The sequence below is a fragment of the Callospermophilus lateralis genome, chromosome 3 (assembly GCF_048772815.1).
Source record: "Callospermophilus lateralis isolate mCalLat2 chromosome 3, mCalLat2.hap1, whole genome shotgun sequence".
In the NCBI taxonomy this organism is placed as follows: Eukaryota; Metazoa; Chordata; class Mammalia; order Rodentia; family Sciuridae; genus Callospermophilus; species Callospermophilus lateralis.
This window is the reverse complement of record NC_135307.1, coordinates 45828898-45853704: the sequence shown is the minus strand read 5'-3', so window position 1 is coordinate 45853704 and position 24807 is coordinate 45828898. Positions and strand designations below refer to the sequence as shown.

The 24807-nt window shown below is 37.6% G+C and overlaps 1 protein-coding gene across 1 annotated transcript; it reads left to right on the top strand.

Moving 5' to 3' along the window:
• The first annotated feature begins 176 nt into the window (after positions 1–176).
• Positions 177–22403, top strand: Sptssa (serine palmitoyltransferase small subunit A). The gene is made up of 2 exons (XM_076848207.2): positions 177–380; positions 20266–22403. The coding sequence occupies exons 1-2, from the start codon at positions 269–271 to the stop codon at positions 20367–20369; spliced, it is 216 nt and encodes a 71-aa protein (XP_076704322.1). The 5' UTR covers positions 177–268; the 3' UTR covers positions 20370–22403.
• The last annotated feature ends 2404 nt before the right edge of the window (positions 22404–24807 follow it).

The following is a 24807-nucleotide window of genomic DNA, read 5'->3' as shown; positions in this document are numbered from 1 at the left end:
CGTTTTTCGGCTCGCGGGGGCGCGGTCTGGGGGGAGACTGGTGGGTGAGGGAGGGAAGATAGCAACCTGGCCAATGGGCGCCAGCCGGGCGGGGCTCGCAGCGACTGCTCGGGCGCGCGCAGGGCTGGGCGTGCCATGGGTGACGCGCAGGGCCGGACAGGCCAATGGGCTCCGGGTGGCGAGCGGGCGGGCCTGGAGGCCTGGGTTTTAGGACGCTGGCAAGCAGCCGGCGGGACAGACTGACGTGTGGTTGCATCGCAGGAGGCGTATGGCGGGGATGGCGCTGGCACGGGCCTGGAAGCAGATGTCCTGGTTCTACTACCAGTACCTGCTAGTCACGGCGCTTTACATGCTGGAGCCCTGGGAGCGGACTGTGTTCAGTATCCTGCCGGGGCCGCTGGAGCGGGTGCCGGGGTGGGGCGCGGGCCTCATCCTCCCGGGCCCAGGGCTTGGAGTTGGGGGCGGAGAGGCTGGATCCGCTGGGGACTCGTTTCCTCGCCGCGGGCTCGGGGTGGTGGTGGCTTGGAGGTCGGGCACGGTGCTCGTGCGGTTAAGGAAAGGCCAGAACTCTTGAGATCCGGGGTCTCTCATGAAGTCATTAGACTCTAGGTAGAATCGTCTTTATTTCTGGAGGAAATCCCAGAGGGCGATGTCTAACCCGGTCTGTCCTCGCCTCTACTTCGGCCGCGCCTGCCTTGATTCAGTCCCCAGTTCTTGTGGGAGGCAGAAACCGTGTAAGTGGAGCTGGTCGCGCTCAGCTTGGACGCATTTGACCTTTAATTGTCCCTGATTTAACTGGCTGTGGTCCCATTAACAATTCTAATTAGTTTACCACCTTTTTAACCAGGTTGTGAATTTGTGCCTTTGGCACTCCAATACGATTTTTGGGAAGAGTTTTTAAGTTATTGTACCTTTATGGTCTTCAAGATGGCAGTTTTAAAAGTGTTGTATTCATTACTTCTCTGCACCTTAGGTAGAAGTCGTGCCCGAAAAGGAATTTGTTTAGAAAAGGATTTTGTAGTTTGAAACTGTTTTGGTGGATAGGAAATAGATTCTTATTAAGGACTATTAAGCGAAGCAATCGTGCTAAGCACTTTGGGTGTCTTACCTCATCTAATTTTCACAACCCCAGTGAGTAACTCAAGGTTGTGAAGGTAGGTTCTCTGAAGTCTGTGCTGTTTTTGTCTCCAGTTGTAAATGCTGACAGCCCTTGGTGATATTATTCTTGCAAAGTAAATACTAATAATGAGATCTGATTTTTTTCCCAACTCAGGGGCTAGTATGAATTAAATATTTTACGTTACATATTTATTTCATTCAGGCTCTTTCCTTTCCATTGTGTTTTAGTTGGAGTAGCTTACTTCAGAACAACTTTCAAAATGCATTCTTTCATTCCAATGATTAGCTGAGGCAATTTAATTCCAAGTCCTATAAAATGTTTTGGTATTGAAATAGTATACTATTGTAGTCAAATTTGTCTTTTGTTTCAGCACTTTTGAAGAATTTTAGTTGCTTACAGGACAGTTTGTTTACTTATTACTGTTGACATTTCTTTCTAAACCTGGAACTTCATAAACAGGATGCATATTTTGAGTTTAGACTTTGAATATAAAATCTGCTCTGATTTCTAGCACCATTTATTTCTAGCTGCAGTTTTTGATCTCTGTCTTTAGGTTTGATCTCTATCTGTAGGTCAGGGCTTATGAGATCATGCTTGTAACGTGTATGTTTATTCAAATGCACATTTAATTGAAATATCTCATTAGAAGCAGGTAACTTGACTCACTTAAAATCATCTTACAGTTTAAAATTTAAGCTACGTTGGGATAAATAAAAATTCTTTAAATTCGAGGTAGAATGTAGAACCAAGTTATAGAGTCTCATATAGATTTTATATGTAAAATCTTTTGTTGGCATACAGATAAATGCTACAGTATCAATGGTGTTGTTTTTTTCTGATTATGTTCCAGTAGTAATAGTGTCCCTATTACTTACCTGTGCTGTTTTGGAGATGCAGAAATAAATTATGAAGGGACATGTAGTGCTTCTGTAGATTTTTGCCTTTGATGTTATTGACTTCTCATTGATTTATGGGGTCAAATGATTAATTTTTTTAAAAAGTAGAACTGTAGTCAGCTGGCATCTAGTACTGTAAAATGTTAGGATTTTAAAGCTAAGGTTCAAAACATTTATTTCAAAGATCATATTATTGAAGTTAACTTAGTGTAGAAATGCAATCCTTTGATATAAGCCAATCTTAAATTACTGTCAGCTGTTGTATTTATTGTATTCCATGTCAACTTCTAGAGTTATTTTAGTGGGGTATTTCATTGTTTTGTAGCTTGGAACAGCAATTTGAGATTGAATCCTCATTGTAGCTCAGAGGAAGGAACAGAATGAGAAAGCTGGATTGTTTCCCCACTTATCCGAAGACGTAACTGTGAAGTGGTTTGAATTACATAAGTTCACTAATAATTAGTAAGAACTATTTTGGGGCCAGTTACATGGTTTTGGAAAAAGACATATTTTCTATAACTTTAAAAAAATTTATTTTGGGGACTGGGGTGTAGATCAGTAACAGAGTCTATGCTTAGCATGTGTGAGGCCTTGGGTTTAATTCCCAGCACCAAAAACAAAACAAAAAATTATATGGAACATGATCATGACTACTGTAAACCTAAAATTTAATGTAGGAGAAATTTGCTTCTATCTCTCAGAAGGTTGGTCTGTGAGTTAGAAATCCTGGACAATGGAAACTAATTTCTTAAAGAAGTTATATGTATTTGTTTACATTTTAACTCTATAACTCCTTTAATAATATGAAGTTGCTATTTTAGGTAAAACTGATAGTCTACTATAATTATTTCTGCATACTTTCTAGAGGCATCATGGAACATCTGGTTGGATGTTTAGAAACGATTTATATCTCTGTTTTTTCCTAAATCAAAGAGTTAGAAGTTAATTAAAAGCTGTTATAATTTGAAAGTCAACCCCAATCAAATGTGTTTGAATTTATTTATAAAATTGTGATAAAAAAGTTTAGGGGCTGGGGTTGTAGCTCAGAGGTAGAGCACTCACCAAGCTCGTTGAGGTGCTGGGTTTGATCCCTAGCACTACATAAAAATAAATAAATAAAATAAAGGTATTCTGTCCAACTACAAGTAAAAAAATATTTTTTAAAAAAGTTTAAATGTTAAAAAAAGAAAAAAACAACAACTTCAAAATGTAATATTTATTTATTGTGTAGCTGAGGCTCAAATCTAGGACCTCACATATATTAGGCAAGCCCTCTACTATTGTGTTGCACCCCCAGCCCTAAAAATATGTTTTTAGAAATGTATCTATTGTGTCAAGTCAGACACACTGTAAATAGTTCTTAAAACAATAAGATTTGTAAGTGAATTTTAAAAATCCTTCCATGATAGGGACTGTATCCTAAATTTTTATTTTCCGTCTTCTGATACTACATTTAAAATGAAAAGTTAATAAACTTTTGGCTTGTCAAAAATATTTTAACTTTTTAATGTGCAATAGTTTATTTTATGAAGAAGCGGGCCATGACTCCTGCATTAAGACAGAAGATATCAATAAAAAAAAATTCCAGTGCCTCTAATAGGGAGGTTGAGGCAAGTTCAAGGTTGGCTGAGGCAACTTAGCTAGACCTTGTTTCAAAATTAAAAAAAGAAAAGATCTGGGAACTTGGCTTGGTGGTAAAGCTCTCCTGGCTTCAATCAAACAAACACACAGCCACTTTTACATATAGCAGTGACTAGTGTAGGAGTCCTACCACAGTTCCAGAGCTACTGATCTTTCAGGAGGGAAAATTTTTAACTTTGAAACTTTTAAATGTTTCAAGCCTCCCTTCCTTCCTGGCAGCCAAAGAAGGGAAGGGAAAAGACCAGGTTTTGTAACAAAGACAACTTTTTCTAAATGGTAAGAATAGAAGCCTCCTCCACATACCCCCATGTAGAGCCTCATGGAAGGAATAACATTGTAACCATGCCTGTTGAGAGAGAGATGGACAAATTAAAAATCGCTTGTCAATATAATTTCAATCTTAAGTATGTTATTTTAACCTTGTAAAAAATAAAGTCACATTAATCTGTAATTTATTACTGGGTTCTATTTGTCATTTCTCTGCTACTATTTGTTTTCATGGCTTGTTTTTTCTTTTCTTTCTTTTTGTGGTGCTGGTGATTAAACTCAGGGCTTATTTATGCAATGCAAGCGCACCACTGAGCTACACAGCCCCTGCCCTTCTGTGACATTTTGTATTTCTATTTATTTTAAGCAAAACATGGTCAGCTTCTTTTTGGTTTATTGTTGAGAACTAGATTCCCCCTGAAAGGCAGTCCTTGTTTCTTCAAAAGATTAAAAAAAAAAAAAAAAAAAAAAAAAATCACAATGTTGAGTATTTGCTTGAAAATCATTTGTTATTTATTTTGTGCTAGGAATTGAACCCAGGGCCTCAAGCATGCTAGGTGTTTTATTAGTTAGCTTTTTTGGAGCTGTTACTAAAAAGACTTGACAAGAAAATTTAAAAGAGGAAATGTTTATTTTGGGGATCACAGTTTCAGAGGTCTGATTTCATTGATAGCTAGCTCTATTCCTTTGGGCTTGAGGTAGGCAGAACATTATAGCAGAAGGGTGTGGTGGAAACAGCAAGTCTGGACATGGCCACCAAGAAGCAGAGAGAGCTCTCTTTACCATCACAAAGTATAAACCCTAAAGGTACGCCCCCAGGGACCCACCTCCTCCAGCCACACCCTTGCCTTCTATTACCACTCAGTTGATTGCTATCTGGGGATTAATTCACTGATTATGTTAAGGCTCTCATAACCCAATCATATGACCTCTAAACCTTATATTGTTTCACACATGAACTTTTTGGGGACACCTAATATCTAAACCATACACTAGATAAGTGCTCTACCACTGAGCTGCAGTCCCCATTCTTTTCTTTTTTTTTATCTTATTTTTAGGTGTAGTTGGACACAGTACTTTTATTTTATTTATTTATTTTTATGTGGTGCTGAGGATCGAACCCAGCGCCTTGCACATGCTAGACGAGCACTCTACCACTGAGCCACAACCCCAGCCCTCAGTCCCCATTCCTTTTTAAACTTTTATTTTGAAACAGGGTCTCACTAAAATGTCTGGACTGATCTTGAACTTTTAGTTCTCCTGGCTGAGCCTCCTGAGTAACTGGGATTGTAGGTCTGAGCCACTGCACTTGCCTGAAAAACATTTATTTATATTATTGGTTTGTCGTTTTAAAGTAATTGCAAAAGTATCTGGGGGTGGGGAAGAGACCTGATCCCCTCCCCACCCCTATCCCCCAGTCCTGAGGATTGAACCCAGAACATTGAGCATGCTAGGCAAATACTCTATCACCAAGAGACCTGATTTTGAACCACTTTTAGAGTCTCTTTGGAACTTGGCTGATTAACAGAATTCGGTTCTCAGAATTCAAATTTAAAAAACCCTAGAAACTACTATGGATTAGAAAAACTTCTTTGATGTATCAAAGCTGTTAACAAAATTTGCATTGCTCTGTTTTTCATTAATAAAATAGGTATGTTTGCTGGATTTTGTATTCTACAAGTATTATGTGCCTTCTCTTTGCTAGATGCTATTCTCAATCCTGGGACTATAATTGTGAATAAAACGTATTTTCTTCTACTGCTTCTAAAAAGGTAAATAAGTCTGTTAGTTGTTTGTTGTAATTATTATGGATAAAAATAGATCAAAAAGTGATGGGAAGTAAGGAAGAGGGAGTGTTTTTTAATTTTAGCTAGAATGGTTAGGAAGGGACATTTGGAAATATTTAATCAAGGAGAGAATTTCAGAGGAATGCTGAAGCATTCCAGGTAGAGGGCACAGTTAGTGCAAATGCCCCAAGGCATGAGCAAGTCTGGCCTGTTTCAGGAATAGCAAGAATAATGTGGCTGGAGCCTGGTGAAGAGGTGTGTGTGTGTGTGTGTGTGTGTGTATGAATATAACTGAACAAGGTCCTGTTAGGTGCCACCTAATAGAGTCAAGAGGGAGAAGGAAAGAACTTTATCAGCAATAATCAGTGTTTTGAAAGATAGTTGGCTCTTGCCTTCCAATGATCCTATTACCCCTTGTCCTTAGGGAGAATCTTTTATATGATTTTTCAAGGGAAGATATGTGGGTACCAGACAGGTGGGTACCTCTGTTGTTCAGTGTTTCAAAAGTAGCCTCTTCTGGAGGGTAGGCTGTGTACTTCTTGTTCATTATATGTAGATCTGTTAGAGTCTGTAAACAAGTCGGGATGGCGCCTGGCATTTTGCCAGAGGGAGAGGTTTGTGAAGTAATGCCAGCGGGCCATTAAGTGTGGATATTCCTTATTGGTTGACTGCTATATCTAGTTTATGTTAATTAAGATAAGCTGTGTGGAATGTATAAATACCCTTCCTGTCCTACAATAAAGGGCTCCCACTCCTGCTGTATCAATGTACACAAGTTGTTCGTCACTGCCACCCCCCCCCCCCCCCACTATTTTGCTGCAGCCGGATTGCGGCATAAATCCAAAAAAGGAATCAGTGATCAAACTTTCTGTGTTTTAAAGTGGCATTTGTCTGGTTTTGTTGTTGCCATTTGTGGACATTTGCCCTTCCCAGGTGTGACCTGTAACTTGGGACTAGGGAGTGTTTGGGGAGGGAGGACTTTATGCATTTCTAATTGACTTTAGTGTGCAGTTAATCTGTAAGAGATTTGGCAAGAAGGAGACAAGAGAAACTTCTGAGAATTGGGTCTTGATGAGGTGGAAGACTAATGTATGCATTCAGGTACTTAATCTGGAGAAGATTTAAAGTATGCTGGAGAATTTGTGTAGATTATATGGATATAGTGTCCCATTTTGTATTGGAACCAGTTCCCTACATTTAGGGAGGGATGATTGTAATTCTTTTTCTATGAGACTCAAAGCTGTTTTCATCTTAAGTGGGAAAAAAATATAACCAATAGACAGTTTTTCCCCCTTCATTTTTTGGTGTACTGTCCAGAGATTGTGGTATGTTTCCAGGAAGATACATGTTCTTAGATATGCGTTCTTAGATGGACCTTCTGTGTTGTTGGCTAAGGGACCTGGGCAACAGGTGCTTTGTGATGCAGGGCAGGAAGAGCATGATGCACTGGGAGTGCACAGAGAACTTGCAGTGAGAGGGGTGTGTGTGTGTGTGTGTGTGTGTGTGTGTGTGTGTGTGTGTTTTGTAGATAGGGAAGAAGGTGCAGACTGGGCTGTAGAGGTGCTTTGGGATAGCAAGAACTTCAGTCTGCGTAGCTGGAGCATGCATTCTTTAAGGCAGAATAGATGGGAAATAAGGTTGAAAAAGTAGTTTGGGCCATTCATCAATTTAACAAATACAGTTGGCCCTTTGTATCTGTGGGTCCTATAACCATGGATTCAGCCAACTGCAGATTGAAGAGGTAGCTGGTGACAGTCTTTTTTCTGCCTCAGTCTGAGCCACCCCGGGTTGGCTAATGATACCAGTTTTTTTGTGCATCTCTCCTGAGACACTTTGTGAATACATGGAAAATATTTTCTTTTTTAATTTTTATTTTTTTGGTTCCAGGAATTGAACCCAGGAGCACTTAACCACTGAGCCATATCCCAACCTTTTTATATTTTATTTAGAGACTGGGTCTCATTAGGTTGCTTAGGGCCTCGCTAAGTTGCTGAGACTGGCTTTGAATTCATGTTCCTCCTGCCTCAGCCTCCCGAGCTACTGGGATTACAGGCTTGTGCCATTGCACCCAGCTGTAAAATATATACTTAATAGATGTTTTGGTGTATGTGGTTTGGTGAAATCAGTTTTTATAAGCCAAAAAAGAGATGTTTGAGGAATACATTTTGCTGTGCTATCATTGGAAGTACTGATAATGATTGGCATAATTTCCTACAATTAAATTAGTATCTCTGCCTATTTTCTGTTTATACGCTATTTGTAAATAGACTCAGCAAACAAAACTGATGAAGACAACCCCACATTCGGCTAGTGGGCACTTTTCAGTCACAATATGATGTTTCTGTCTGTATCAAAGCTTCCCTTGAGCTAGTCAATAACGGGAATTATTAAAACCTCAATTCACCAGAGACTTTTGCTAGAACTTCTCTCTTAATGAACTCCTATTTTGAAGAAAACATATATATGGAATTATCTGAGACTTTAATAGAGTTCCAGTAAAAATCAGTGTGTGATAATTAGGCTGAATTCTCAGTATCATAGAAAGTTCCTTCTAGAAAAAAATATTCTTAGTAAACTTAATGACTTTTAGACTTTTATCAAGATACTTTTAATCAAAATGTGATTTCAGAATAACTTTAAAATAATCCGAACATTTTATATTACCTTCAAACTTGAAAAGAAAAAGATTCCCCCACCCCCCACCCCCAGAGATCTTTACTCTTTCTTCCATTTTTTTTCTGCCTGTGCCTTTGGACCTTCCCTTTGTAGAAACAAATGCAGCTTTCTGTGAACTGAGTGGGGGAAGCAGAGGCAGGAATAATTGTAAATGATAAATTAATGTTCTCAATCTTCCAGCCCCAGTGGTCTTCAGACTTTTTTTTTTTTTTTAAAAAAACCTCCTCAAAGAACAAAAAAGCGTCGACTGTGCATTGCCTTGGGTGTTTAAGTTGACAAGTGAATCTTGGCTTGAACTTTCTCTGATAGAAATTAAGGTTGTGTTTGCCTATTTGACTTTACAACGAGGACTGGCTTTGCCAATTGGTTACATGCTGAATATATATATATATATTTTATGACCTGTATGAGGAAAAAAAATATGGCTTCAAGTTTTAACAAAATGTACATTTTTAAAATACATTTATGAATGCCACATGTCTCACAAATTTCTAGATGGATATGTAGACAAAGCTTGGTGTTAAAAAGATGAGGCTTGGTGCTATGCCAGAAACTTGTTATCTGAATGAAACAAAGTGCAATCCAAGTTAGTTATTATCCCTCTGTGTGGTGTCCCAGAGGTTATTTTATACCCCAGGAAAATGTTCCATTGTGAGATTCAGGACATAAAGTGGGAAAAGTACAATTATAAGGGGGGTTGGGTAGGAGAACTAGCAGTGCCACAGCAGTTCTCAGATCTGCTTTAGGAGAGGATAGTGGGAGCACTGAGTAGATTCTCAAACTACCATAACATCTCATGTTGTCAACTCCATGACTCTGGAGCTTTAATTTAAAGACACCTGCTCTAACTCATTTCATAGTGCTTTTATATTTGGCTGGACAAGAGAGAAGGTTAGACTATCCCTTAACTGTATTCTGTAGAATATTATAACTTTTTCTTTAGTAATTTTCAGCAAAGGTGAGAAATAATGAAAACCATGCTTAGCAAGGTCTATACCAGGACAGGCAGGGAAGGTCCTGGTGATTAATGGTGGTAGGGACTGAACACATACCCATATTCTACCTCTACTACTTCACTTTAGAAATCCTATGTAATCTTTTAAAATATTTATAGACTCTAGACTTTGAGTGTTGTAACATTATGGCACTTAGGAGATAGATAAGACAGATTCTTTTGATATATATTTTAAAGAACAGACTCAGAATTCTTAAATTTAATAATTAAAACTCTGTTCCAGAAGATCTACTTGGTAGAGTGTATACATTCACATATAGGAATGCTTAAACATGGTTATAGAATGATAGAAAGATAATATTTATGATCAGTCATTATGAGAAGTAGAAGTTTTACTGAAACAAGAATTTTGGTCATCATGAATGAGTTATATGTGTTTCTGGAAAATTCCAAAATAATAGGGCTTATGGGAAAACAATATTGAGGTAGACCACTGAAAATCTGTGCAACTTGGTAACCAAGCAATAACAGAAACAATAATTGGCATCTTGGGGGAAACATAGATAACCCAGGCAGGCAGCTCAGTGTGGCTGAAAGCTGCCCTAGGGGACATTAAAAATGCATTGGACCAAGTTGATTGGAAATGTTGATGGTAGATGCTGATGTAATGCATAGTGTGGGCTGCCACTGTGACTACACAGGAGGCAGTGCCACCAGCCATTAACAGAGCTGTGCTGGCCTGGAGGTATGTACCTCTCTGGAGAGGGACCCAGGTGAAATGCTAATTTCTAATTTTCTAAAACAGAATTAAAAAGACTTCTGCCTGGATAGCAACTGAGCTGAGAGGTGTTTCCTGCTGAATGTTATAAATCTTTTCCCATTAATCTGGCTTCCCTAGATGATACAAAATTCCATGTGAAACAGTATAGTTCCTATACCATACCAGTTATAAGTGAGCTAATGATGTTCCAGAATCAGATACTGCAGCAGAACAGATTGTATTTCAGTGCAGACTGGGATTTTTTTCTCCTCTTGACACTGGGACTTCAAGTCTTCATGAAGGTGGTAGAAATAATCAATAAAATTATACATCCATTGTAACCTTGGTGTCACTGGAATCGGAGCTATAAACTATTTCCGGGATTTCAATTCAGAATGAAAATTTCAGTTCATGATCATTGCTCATTTCAGCAGCATGCTTTTTTTGTTTGCATAGTTTTTTTTAAAGTTTGTCATCAAGTTGTGATTACTAAAAATAATATCCTTACTTAGGCTTGTACAGTCAACACACTACAGAAAGTCCAGAGAATGGGCTTGCTAAAGTGACATCCTTTAATATGATTTAAGAATAGCAGATTGGTTAACATTCACAGGACTGTAACAGGGTCAGTATATTCCATTTGCTTTAATATAAGGCAAATAGAAAAGTCAAGAGATAGGCAATATATTTGAGAAAAATAACTTTGTTAATGTTTCTGTTGGGGGTGATCTCATTTTTTCTTTAAGTCAAGGAAAAGAATTATAGTAATAAAGATTTCCTGTTTGGAGCTTCATTCAGTAGCCAGCAATAGCTTTCACTTTTTTGTTGTTTTTTGAAGTATCGGGAATTGAACCAAGGAGTTCTCTACTAATGAGAAACTACATCCCCAATTCTTTTTATTTTTATTTTGGGCAGGGTCTTCCTAAAGTTCCCAGACTGGCCCTGACTTTCCATCTTCCTTGTCCTGAGTTGCTGAGATTACAAGCGTGGGTCACTGGCCCAGCTAGGGCATCATTTGCTTTAGAGTAAACTGCCTCTGATAATACTTTGTTAACTGCTGTTCTTTTTCCCCCCCATTAAATTGGTTCCTTGTGAGGTACGGTGGTACACACCTCTAAGTCCAGAGACCTAGGAGGCTGAGCTAGAGGATCACAAATTGTAGTCTAGCCTGGCCAACTTAGCCAGACCTTGAAAATAAAAAGGACTTCGAAGGTAGCTCCGTGGTAAAGTGCCCCTTGAGTTCAATCCCAGTTCTGCTCCCCTGCTGCAATAAAGAAGTGATTCTTTAAGATGAATCATATTTATAAAAATTGTTGAGTATTTCTAAGGATAAATAGCATTCTTAGATTTGATTTTACAAAGGGAAGTTGACTAATACCAAATTACTTTTAATGTCATTTTAGCTTTTCTAGGTGACCAATTCAATCAGAGACTTAAAGCACTGAATTTTTTTTTACAGTAGTGAAGAAGTATAACTTCTACCATTGGAACAGCCCCTATCCTTTTCCCAATGAGAAACTACTTTAAATTTTCCAAAATCTTATGAAATACTAAAATCAAGTTTGGAGTTACTGTTTGGGACAGGAAATATTAGTTGCTGTGATCTTACTTCTGTTGTACTAAGCTTAACTTTTTAAAGCATTTCCTTTCTTTGTTACAGGATTTTTTTTTTTTTTTTTTTTTTTCTCATTTGAAGTTGCTGGGACAAGAGCTGAGGACAGCTCTTTTATGGGCAAAACAACAACAAAGCCTTATTTTTTCTTATCCAGCTGGATAACTTATTAGTTTATTAGTAGTTGGGGATCTCTCTTAAAGAAATGGCAAACAACATACAATTATATGGTTTCACATCTATTTGTTTCTATAACCAGTCACCTCATAAAATATTTATGTTATGTTCAGGTTGTAAATAACCTCTGATTGTTCATTCAGCCCTTGAACAAACATTTATCTTCAGTGTCTGCACATACCCTGGCACATTATCTGTTTAGTTGTGAAGTGATTTATGAAGCATCTACTTTATCAAATAATGCAGCACAGCTGGAAGCACAGGCTCTCTCTTGCTCTCAAACACTTACAACTCAGCACTGGAGACGGGTCATAACCACACTAGAACAATCCATTTTTTTTTAGTTTTTAAGAATTTTTTTTGTTATATTCTAGATCGTACTGTTATTCTCTATTGCTTGAATCTTAGAGCCCCCTCCTGAAAATAAATCTGACTAAATTATATGTAGCTACTGTAATTTATATAAAGAACAGAATTTGGTAAATAAATTATTTCTTTGTGTATTACATTTTACTGTGTGTCTTATATAACACTGTTTGATTTTTACATTTTGTCTTTGTGAATGTCTAGAATGAATAGGAAGATTCCTTTAGGGATGATTGAGAGGTGCTACCCAAATGTCTTCTCCAGACACGTGGGATTCTGAAATGCCTGTAAAGGAAGGGACTTCATTATATAAAGACATTTAGGCCCTGAGAAAATTTGACATCCCACGATTAAATTATAAACCAATAACAAAATAGTAACAGTGTAACCCTGTTCAATTCCCCAGCAGAGGTCTGAGTCATGATGGTAATGCTGAAACCCTGGGAGAGCAGTTTTAGGAAGGGTTACATTGTCAATAGATCCAATTCCAAATTTTCACACCAACCCTGAGAGATAGGTAAAGTATGTCTACTTTTTTTTTTAGATAGGAGACTGGTGACCCAGAGTTTTTGGTATTTGCATGGATGAACAGATCATGATTCAAATCTAGGTGTCCTCCAGTGCCATGTTGTTCTTGGTATTCATTTCTTGTACTTCACAGAGTGTTGAGAATACTTAAAACTTTGAGAGGGAGGTTATAGAATGAGATGGACTGAGAAATCCACTTAAGTTCCAGGGAGCAAATTATAACCAGTGAACTATAAATGGTGTATCTTTATCTCTGTAAGAATACTTCTAAGGAGATGAAGGTCACATTTTCCCCAATCTTACAAATGTCACAATAAAACCATTGTCTAAGAGTGTCAATAGAAACTACCACTTTAAATGGTGCCAAGCATAAGCCTAGGGAATATTCAACCCAGTGTATTGGAGCTGTTTCAACTACATGACTAAGATTGCTTAAATTGAATTTGTAGTAAGTTACTTATCTCTGGGCTGGGGCTGGGGCTCAGTGGTGGAGTGCTTGCCTAGCATGAATGGGGCACTGAGTTCGATTCTCAGCACCACATATAAATAAATAAATAAAATAAAGGGATTGTGTCCATGTACAACTAACAAAAATATTAAAAAAAAAAGAAAGTTACTTATCTGAAGTGCTTTCTTTTTCATTTTTTTGCAAGGTGATTTTTAAGGCTTGTAGAAATTCCTCACTGTTCCCTTCCTTGTTTACTTGTTCACCTAGTGTGTGTTGCTATATGTGTTGAGTCAATTTTAAGTATTTTAAGTTATGGAGGAGAGTTTTAGGATAATTCTTTAGAATAATTTTGAGTTTAACTTGTAGAAAACTTCTTTTTGTAGACTTAGATTATTATGATTCTGGAATAATCAAGATAAATGGGGTCAGACTATAAAAATTTTTTTGGGGGGTACTGAGAATTATGTCTGAACTGAACTACATTACCAACTCTCTGTGCTTCTCTCTCTCTCTCTCTCTATCTATCTATCTATCTCTCTCTATATTTTTTTAAGTTTATTTTTTTGGCACTTGGATTGAACCTACAGGTGCTTTGCCATATCCCCAGCCTTTGTTTTTTGGGGACAGGTTCTCACTAAGTTGCTTAGGGTCTTGCTAAGTTCCTGAGGCTGGCCTCAAACTTTTGATTCTCCTGTTTCAACTTCCAGAGTCAGTGAGATTATAGACATGTGCTGCTGCATCCAGCTTATAGAAATACTCTTGAGGGGACACAGGATGAGCATTCATTTCTCTGGATAAAGGTTTAGGTTAAGTTTTTGTTTTATTTATTTATTTACTTATTTTAGCAGGATATGAGTTGGTATTTGGATTCAGATTCAGGTGACTTTCAATAACTTCTCTTTGCCTTATCCAAAATTGATAGTTCTTTGTTTTGTTCCCAAGAGTGAAGATTTTCTGTTTATTTTGCAGTAATAAACTAGGTCCAAATGTATCTACCCTAAATTTTGTAAAGGAAGAGGATACTTCACACACAACAGTTTTCAGACTAGTACCTCGTACTTTTTCATTTTTCCTTAGTTCTTATTAAGGAAACCAGCACAACAAAGGAAAACAACAACAACAAAACAAACAAAAAAACTGATAAACATAATATAATGAATGTGTACTAACTAGCTAAAGAAAAACATATATTACTATATATTTGAAGTTGCCTGTATCTCCCTTTTCAGTTGCTTCTCTCTCTCCCTGTTCACCTCACCAAGTAACCACTCTCCTCAATTTACCATTTATTTCTTATAACTTTTGCTCCATGTTCATGCTTCACAACATAATGCCATATACAATCTTTTTTTTTAAAAGAGAGAGAGTATTTTTCAATATTTATTTTTTAGTTTTCAGCGGACACAACATCTTTGTTTGTATGTGGTGCTGAGGATCGAACCCGGGCCGCACACATGCCAGGCGAGCGCGCTACCACTTGAGCCACATCCCCAGCCCGCCCTATACAATCTTGAACTCTAGTATCTTAGATAAAAATCTTTTCAAGTTCTGATAAGTTCTTGTTTTGTTTAGAAAAAAACAATGATGTTTATATGCATATAAAAAATTTAAAAGCCTGATAATTTAGTGTTCACAAAATTGAGTTTAAATTTCAGATTCTTATGTTATAGTGGAGTAATCTCTATTTAGTTAATTTATGCATGTTCTTTAGTGGATATATTCTCCAAACTAAAGTGAAGAATGGTAGTGCCAAAAAAGTTATGTAGTTTAACTATTCAAGTGTCTGTCTTATAGTAATCAGTCCATCATTCTGTTGAATTCGAGCCTATGACCTGAGGCTTATTACTATATTATTTTCATTTGCTCAGTGTATATATTTAAATACTTACATAAAAGTCTTTAAAAATCTTAAAAGTATATATATATATTTTTTTTTTAAATTTTTTAATATTTATTTTTTAGTTTTCGGCGGACACAACATCTTTGTATGTGGTGCTGAGGATCGAACCCGGGCCGCACGCATGCCAGGCGAGCACGCTACCGCTTGAGCCACATCCCCAGCCCCATTAAAAGTATATTTTTAAAAACTTCTTTTCTGTAGTTGTAGATGGACAGCATGTCTTTATTTTATTTGTTTATTTTTTTATGTGGTGCTAAGGATTGAACCCAGTGTCTTACATATGCTAGGCAAGTGCTGTGCCACTGAGCCACAGCCCTATCCCCCCTAAGTATTCTTAAATACAGTATTGCCTAGACACTGATTTGTTTTATTTTTTGTAGTCATTATCAAGTTTGCCAGCCATAAAAATATATGGATTATGGGCTGGGCATGGTGGTGCATGCCTATAATCCCAGTGGCTTGGAAGACTGAGGCAGGAGGATTGTGAGTTCAAAGCCAGCCTCAACAACTGCAAGGCACTAAGCCATTCATTGAGACCCTGTCTCTGAATAAAATACAAAATAGGGCTGGGGATGTGGCTCAGTGGTCGAGGGTCCCTGAGTTCAATCCCTAGTACCCATCCCCACCAAAAATGTATGGATTATGTAGAATGTATAATCCATGTAATTTATAATAGTGAATATAGGATCCAGTGAATATTTCTTGAGAAATATTCTTGAGAAATATTTCTTGAGAAATTTCTTATTCATAAAATATTTATTAAGCATGTGTTACTTTAGATACAAAAATAATATGTTTCTGTGTTCAAAGAACTGCTAATTTAGGTGAGATAAATATACTTGCAAATAGGTCATGAGGGGTGATAAGTGCTGTTTTTCATGAATAAAGAGCTATGTAAACATAAGGAAGTAATTAGTTCTGCCAGGAGGTTGAGGTAAGGATGGAAAAATTTTGAGTGGTTGGGAAGGCCTCACAACAGGAGTTAGCTGAGTTCTAAGAATTACTGGGTTTACCTAAGAGGATTAGGACTTTTCAGAAGTAGGAAGATAGTATAGTTTAGTTATTAAGAGCACAGATATTTGGAATCTAACTGATTTTTTTGGAACTGGCTTCATTACTTACATTGTTACTTGAATTGAATGAAGTGCTTAACACATGTTAGACATTCATGGAATGTCTAGCTGTTGCCACTACTGTTATTCATTATGATTAGATTGTAAGCAAAGTCAGAGGAGTATGAAAATATACTGAGGCCAGGTGTGGTGGCACATGCCTTTGATCCTAGTGGCTTGGGACACTGTGGAAGGAGGATTGCAAATTTGAGATCAACTTTAGCAACTTAGTGAGCCCTAAGAAACTTAGCAAGACCTTGTCTCAAAATAAAAATTAAAAAAAAAAAAAAGTTGTAGCTCAGTGGTAAAGCACTCCTGGGTTCACTCCCTAGCACCAAAACAAAAAAGAAAATGCATTGAGATTCATATAACTTGGCTATGTGTAGGATGTGTATCTCAAAATTAAAAAAAAAAAAAAAAAAAGGACTGGGGATGACTCAGTGATTCAATCTGTGGTTCCAAAAGAAAAAAAAAAGAAAAGCAGCATGGTAGATGTGATTGGCCTGATCCCCCTTTACCAGCTGATGTACCTATCCCCCAGCTCCTGTGAAGTTGTCTGCTCATGTCTTATTGCTGACTCTTCTCAAGCATTGTCTTCTGCTAAGTCAGCTTTCTTGCTTAAGTGGATTTTCCTTACCCCATTCTGTAGTTACCCCATTCTTGCTTAAGTGGATTTTCCTTACCCCATTCTGTAGTTTCCTTACCCCATTCATAGAAAAGGGATCCAAAAGTTCAGGCCCCTCACTTGAGGCCATGCCAACTTAGTAGCACAGTGCATGCTCTTGAGTGCCCTGCAGAAACGGTAAGACCCCATCCCAGCTTAGTTTATTCCCCTTGATCTATTCTACTCTACTTGCTCCTCTTCTTCTGAGATCAGTTCCTCAGTCTCTTCTATTGCTGTGAACTTCCACATAAGATAAATACCTGGGTCTAGATTGTAAAGGTTCTTGAATGCTTGCTTTAGAATTCTAGGTGCCATCCTCTAGGCAATGGGAAGCCTCATGAATTTTGCAAAATTCACTTTAGTAAAGAGGGGCAAGAAGCCAAAAATGGGAGAATTTTTTTTTTGTCCTGGGGATTGAGATTTGGAAGCGCCAGTCCTTTTTATTCTTTGAGAGAGGGTCTCCCTGAGTTGCTAGGCCTTCACTAAGTTGCTAATGCTGGCCTTGAACTTGTGATCCTCCTGCCTCAGCCTCCATGTACCACCACTCCTGGTGGGAACTTTTACGTGATCTAAGTAAGGAATGATAAATGTCTCAATCAGTTGTCATTGATTGGGGGAGGGGAGATAAGATATAAGAGTTACTCATAGGGGTTACAGAAGAAATGAGGTCTTAGACAATTTAAATATGGGAGAAGAAGTCAAAGATGCCTCTGAGCAAATGAGTAGGTAAATAGTTATATGAACTGAAAAAATAGAACTCATAGGAACTGGTAGTTTTGGAGTTAATGAGTTTAGTTTTGGCTGTCTTCAACTTAAGGTGTCCTGTGGAATGTCATATGGTGGAAATGTTCTGTAAGTTAAGTAGGAAATGTCTGCCAGTTGTGTGGAAGATGGGATCAGGTCAACAACACTAAGGTGGTGGTTTTAGTTGTAAGGGAGTACAGGGCTCAAGGCAAAACCCTGGAAGCCCCATTTTTATAATTTAGAATGCTTTCAGTTCTATGTAACAAAGAAAAATCTAATGTTCTGAGTCTTCTTTCCTTATGAAGGAAAGGTGATTCCATTGATTCCAGGATTCCATTTGCAAACTGCATATTCTAGAGGGGGAGAGAGCAGCTGGTTCCTGAATTCCTGGCAGAAGTCCTAAGCTTTGAGCTAATAAGTTTTGAGGAAGCTATTGCTGTCAAGAGAAGGGGATATTCTAATTGGTTAAGATCAATCAGGGGGCTGGGGTTGTGGCTCAGGAATAGAGCACTTGCCTTGCACATGTGAGGTACTGGGTTCGATCCTCAGTACTGCATTAAATTAAGAAAGAAAGAAAGAAAGAGAGAGAGAGAGAGAAAGAAAGAAGAAAGAAAGAAAGATATTGTGTCCATCTATAACTAAAAAAAAATTAAAAAAATAAAAAGACCAATTAGGGCTTATCCCCAAAGATGCAATAGGGTTAGGCATGATTAACTGCATGCCTATAATCCAGCTACTTGGGTTGCTGAGATAGGAGGATCTCGAGTGTGAGGCCAGCCTTGGTACCTTGGTGAGATTCTATCTCAAAACAAAAAATTAAAAGGGCTGGAGATATAGTTCAGTGGCAGAGGGCCACGGGGTTCATTTCTTGGTACCATGAGCAAACCCCTGCCCCACCCCCAAACAAAAACAAAAGCATGATTGTGTTCAAGGAGGAGGGTGCAGTGTATGGAAAAAAGGTACAAACTTCACTCCAATCTTATAACGTAAGGGACAGTCAGGAGAAAAGAGCCAGTGACACAGGAAAAATGGTGATAGAGAGGGGAAGAGAGACCTAGAGAAGTGCCTAGTGTTAATTCAGAAAGCCACTGGATTTGACAGTAGGTCACTGGTAATCTTAGAGCGATGTCCACAGCCTGGAAGGGCAGGACTCAAATGGTTGTCCAGCTAAATATGTGATAATGATAGGGAAGCAGCAAGTGTATAATTTTTTGTATGTTTGTTTTAAGGTGGTAAATAGAAGGAGTAGTTAATGAAGAACTGGATTAGGACAAATTAAAGTATAAATTTTGATTATGGACTTGGCGTGTTTTCTGAATGAGATGAAGAATTTAGTGTTTGAATCTTGGTTTGACCTCTAAACACACTTTTCTGCATGCCTTGAGATAAGCCACTCTGTTTTCTCAACCTCTGGTGAGTAATAACCATAATAAACATTTCATAGGAAAGCCATAGAGTTAAGCACGATAATGTTATGTGAAGAATATTTGTCAATGAAACTGTTATACAAATATTAGCTAGTAGTAAGCACATTGTTTATTTAAACCCTATCTTCTTATAAAAATGTAAGTTATTATAGAATACTAGTATGTAGAACTGAAAGGCTTATGAGGGAGGGAGGGAGGGAGGGAGGGAAAAAAGGAGAGAGAATAAATGAGTATGAATGAGTGAATTAATGAAACAGGGCCATAGTTCAGAAGCAGTTATTTCTTTTAGCATTCCTTCTTGACTTTGAAAAGTCAAAAGCCCTTAGGTTTTACATGATTTGTTTTTACACAAAATCTTATTTATTTATTTATTATAACTTTTTTTAGTTGTAGATGAACACACAGTATCTTTATTTTTATGTGATGCTGAGGATCGAACCCAGGGCCTCATGTGTGCAAAGCAAGCACTTTACCACTTTAGGTACAACCCCAGCCCAGATTTTACATGATTTTTGTTAGCAATATTTTGTGTGGCTCTGGAGAGGGGACCCTTGTTGACTTGCTACTTTTTAGTTCCTTCCGAAATGAGCAGAAACAAAATGAATAATGGTTATTGTATAGGTTACCAAGATGACTTTAATTTTTTTTTTTTTGTGATTGTAGATGAACAGCATGCTTTTATTTTATTTTATTTTTATGTGGTGCTAAGGATCAAATCCAGTACCTCACACGTGCCAGGCAATCTCCCCAGCCCCCAACGTGATTTTTTTGTTTGAAGCTGTTGCAGATAATAGCAATAGTAATAACAGTGTTTAATAGTGATAATAATAAGTGATTGATGGTAACTGGTGCTATCACTTTGTTATGTCGCTAAGTATATAATTGACTTGTAGCTTTTTCTAACTCCATTGTCAGTACTTTCAGTCATGTTATCTGTCATCTTCTTTCTTCTTCCTTCTTACCTTCCCTTTCTTCTCTCTTCTTCTTTTCTCTTCCTCTGTCTTGGCATTGAACCCAAGGACACTTTACTACCAGGTGGGGTCTCACTAAGTTGCTGAGGCTGGCATAGAAATGAGAAGTACTAAGTGAATGATTATTTCAACATGAAATGGTTATTGAAGAAGTTGTGTGATTTTGTTTTAAATAAACTAAGAAAAATAATAAGTTTCCTTAACTAAAACTCAGATTCCATGCTGGTTTCCGTTGTGGGGATGGCACTGTACACTGGATACGTCTTCATGCCCCAGCACATCATGGCGATTTTACACTACTTTGAGATTGTACAATGACCACGATGTAACCAGGATCTAGAGGTTCCTTGGGGAAGATCCACCCTATGAAGTTGGAATGAGACTTCATCAGATGTCATAAGAAACTCTACCAGATGTCAACATAACCAACCTTATAAATACAGAGACTAAGATCCATGAGTAGAACAGGAAAATCATCCTGACTCATGTGTTGTGTTCTTTATTTTTAATTTTAAAAGAGGCTCTTGTATAGTAGTTTTTGTCTATTTTAACATTGTAGTCATTTGTACTTTGATATCAGTATTTTCTTAACCTTTGTGACTGTTTCAATATTATCCTGTGAAAGCTTTTCTTAATGTAACTTTGAGTACATTTTAATTGCCTTCTATTTTTAAAACCCAAAGTCATTAGTTGGGCTCTACTGTTCTTGCTATTGTATGGCATATACATCTGCCTGGATATATTTTTACTCTTGACCAAAGTTTTGTAAGAAACAATACACGATTTGGGGCCAGGGGTGTGGGAGGGAGGATATTTTATTGAAGAACTACTTACAAAAGACTTCTGTAAGCTTGAACTCAGGAGTACAGTTTAGCTATCTAGACTCTTTACAGCTTTTGCTTTAAAACTATTCAAGTGTTTCTTAGCAATGAAAAGTAAAAGATCTTGTTAAAATTAAAATAAGGAACACTTTACCTTTTAGATATTTATTCATTATGTAGACTTATTTCTAGAAAACTTTGGTGATGATTCTTGACAACAGATGGTTAAGTAGCATTATTATGTAATGCTTGTATATACTGTAGAGTTTTTAATAGAAGGTAAATCAGTTTCCTCCAAGGGCCACTATTAACAGTATATGTACTTCCTTGAATTTAGTTTTCATGATTGTAATGGGTGCTGCAAATGCATTTGCACATTGCAATAAGATGTGATGAGATGAATTGTTAAAAACTATAGCAGCAAAAAGAAGTGTAAATTTGGTTAAAATTCTTTCACTTTTTTAAGATTTTTATTCCTTAAATGTAAAATGACTACCTAATTTTTTGATGTAAGCTCATTAAATTCAAAGAGAAGAAAAATCAGCTAATGTAGTGGCATGTCTTTTTTCCATGGTTTAATATTGATCCAGTAGTTGTATTTCTGAGTTGATTGCTGTGGAGGATCAGAGAAGCAAGTGAGTATAAGTTAGATTATATATTTTAAGATAGCATACGTTTTGCTAATTTTAAAGACTGCAGGTATTGTTGGCCCTAGATTTTAAAGGCTAGAATTTTGAAGTGCTTTCCAATCCAGAGGCCTCAAAACATATGCAACACTTGAATTTTTTTTTTTAAGAGCTCATCTGTATCATCCCAATTAGATTGGATAATATAATATAAACCAATATGGATTATATGTTACTATTTAGTTTTGAAGTAGTTAAAATTGGTTAAAGTTTTATGAGCTGTATTCATACTCTTTCAGGTCAAATAATGAATTTGAAGATTTAACTTGGGATTTGTTGAATTAATGTTCAAATTTGCCATTCCTCTATTGTCCCCCCAAAAGAACTACTGATAAGGCTAGGGTTGTAGCTCAGTCGGGGAGCAATTGCCTGGCATGTGTGAGGCACTGGGTTCAATTCTCAGCATCACATATAAATAAATAAATAAATAAAGGTTAATCAACAACTTATTAAAAAAAAAAAAAAAGGAACTACTGATAAGTGGATACCTAATATCTCTTGGTGTGTCGAAGACAGGATAAAGTAAGCATCATTAGTTTAGGTGGGTACTGGATTCTCTACCTGGTCCTCAGAACTTTTTAATTTGTCCTCACTCTGCTGAAATCCATTAAATTTCTGTTGCATAGCTGATGATTGAGTTTTTTTTTTTTTGCCTGTGAGATATGTGGAAGATCAGTTTAGTCTTACATGAAATCCTGAGAAAGTTTCGACAGAAATAGAAGAAAGTCCATTGAAAGGTGATCAGGGAAGTATATTCTCAAATGGCTAGTTTGTTGGTTGGTAAATAAAAAAATGGGGAGATAATTTCCACTTTCTTTGTTTAAAATAAAGTATTTATTAGATAATTCTCTTCATGGCCTGCTTGTCTTTCTGAATATCTTGTAAGAAGAGGTACTGACTACCTTAATTCAGGTGTTTTTTCAAGGATAAAGATGAAGAAGATGGATACAGATGGTGTCTCCCTCCAGAGCAAAGGGCAGGTTTGCTTAGATCCTTGTAAGATAGAGGATTTCTCTTCCTGGAGGAAAGGGCATTTAAAAAGATTTAGGTTCCCTGTACTCAGAATTCTTTTCCTGTAATGCAACCTTCTGCTTATGCAGGTTATATTGCCCCTTGGGAATTGGGGCTTGGGAACCAAAAATAAGAAAATTTTAATACTTTGGCTATTGCTCTGATTAATAAAGTCCTTTGTCTTTGACCTTGGAATCTCACATTTTCTGCCAGCATATACAAAACTTGTCAGGCTAACTTGTTAGCTTGGGAGTAGAGTAAAATTTCTGACCCTCCACAATTGTTGGTTTTGGTGGTGAGGATGGGATATGGAAAGATATGGTCATCTGGAAGAGGAAGAATAACAAATGAGATTTGGAGAGGAGACTACTCTTAGGATTCAGTGCTAAATGCTTTTATCCAAGTATTGGGTGGGTTAGGAGAAAAAGAATCCCCCAATAGTCTGCTTGTTGTAGTGAGAAGGAAGGAAACAAGCTTCCTAAATGGTGCCGTGGTGGCTGCTCTGGTAGAAGGGATCTTATCACAGTGGGACAATAGGCTCTATTGTCTTTGACTTAGGGAAGTGTGTCTATGGCTGCTCAGCCAAAGAATCCTGAAAGTTGAAGTAAATAGTGTCTGCAGGGAGGACCATACTATTCAGCAAAGACCTTGGGTGTTCTGAAAACCTTGGAAGCTAATTCAGGTAAGCCATGAATGAGTGGCAATTTGAAACGGAAATTGAACTTGAAACTTAAGTTTCATTAAAAAGAGATGCTCTTTTTCTCTGTCCTCCCAATATCTCTTGCCTTCTACCCTAACCTGAGCTTCATGAAGGAGAAAGATGGTTACAAATGAGACCCAATGCATACCTGCTCAAGTGTGTTGGAGAATTTTTGCTAAGGGAAGAAATTAAAACTTATGGCTCTATTGGATATAGCTATACAAGGCACTAGCTTTCCCTGTGGGATGATGGGGCATCTTCATTCAATTGATTGGATTTGAGCAACAGTTGCAGTAGCAAAGGGAAATTAGTGTGACCTTGTTGCTTGAGGCCTTAGTGTACTATAGCTTTTACATGAATGCATAATTGGTATTTGTTTTACATGCTTATATTTTGAATGATTGTACGTGCCAGAGATGATCCTTATAATTCTCTATGTACATAGAGAAATGTTTGTACCTTTGGGTTCTAACAACTAGAACAATTCCTTTGAGCTACAAGTTTTTGACTATGACTTTACCATTTTGCTGGTAAAAAAGAAGCATCCTTTATCTGGAGGCACCCTTTGAAGATTTTGACTCCTTGTCCATCTTATATGTCTTTGAAATATCCCCCTTTTGAAAAACATCTATTAGCATGCCTCCGGGCTCTTCTCCAAACTGATGCATGGAGGTTTTGTCACTCTGGCATGATAGTCCCATTTTTTAAGTGAGTCAACTGGACTCAAGACAAGGTGAGCAAGGGCCAAAGAAAGTCATTGTCAAATGGAAATGTCATATTCAAGAATGTAGCTGATCTGGTTCTAGCAACTTCTCAGTTTTACATGAAAAAGTGGCCACTGTTCTGCTGGGGATATTTCGTTGCTTATTCAGCTGCCTGAGGCAAAATTGCTGGTTCAATGGGGACTTCAATTCATAAAGTTTACCATAAATGCCTGGGACTAGTTTACTGTTAGTTCAGAAGCTCAACCCTGATGTTGTCCACTGAGCTGTAGCCACTGCTCAGCCTTAGAGCTATGTCAGCAGAATCAAATGTGGGCATTGTTCTGTTCACTATGCAAAACTTGAAACTGTTCTCACAGTCCTGGCCTATATACCTTTTTGCAAAAGTTTGTTATATTTTTCTGACTACTGGGCTATAGCCAATGGCCTAGGATTTGGTTTCAGACTGGTAGGTTAAATATGCCCTTCTTTTGGGTCCCAAAATGAGATAAGAATATTACATAATACATTAATTAAACTGTTTGTTACTCACGTAGGTGCCCCCCCATAGTAAGGATCAATTCTCTGGTACTAGCTGCTGATAAGCTATACTAGCCATCATTACTGCCTAGATCCATCATCCTACTGGACACGGCAACCTGTCCACCATTGTAGGTATGGCACAAAGGACCTAGTTTGTGATTCAGAGGCTACCTGTGCACCAGACCTGTGAAAGTGTTGCCATGTGTGTGGAGTGTGTAGGAGGATGGCGGTGGTTGTGTGTGTCACATAGAGAGCCATCACCTCCATTTCCCTACACTGTGCTCGCTGATATAT

Bases quoted from the DNA above. Each gene is read 5' to 3' on its own strand.
- Sptssa (XM_076848207.2), top strand. From the start codon at position 269: ATGGCGGGGATGGCGCTGGCACGGGCCTGGAAGCAGATGTCCTGGTTC. The intron at 381-20,265 runs GTATCCTGCCGG...ACTAAAACTCAG, and splicing joins CTGGGAGCGGACTGTGTTCA to ATTCCATGCTGGTTTCCGTT.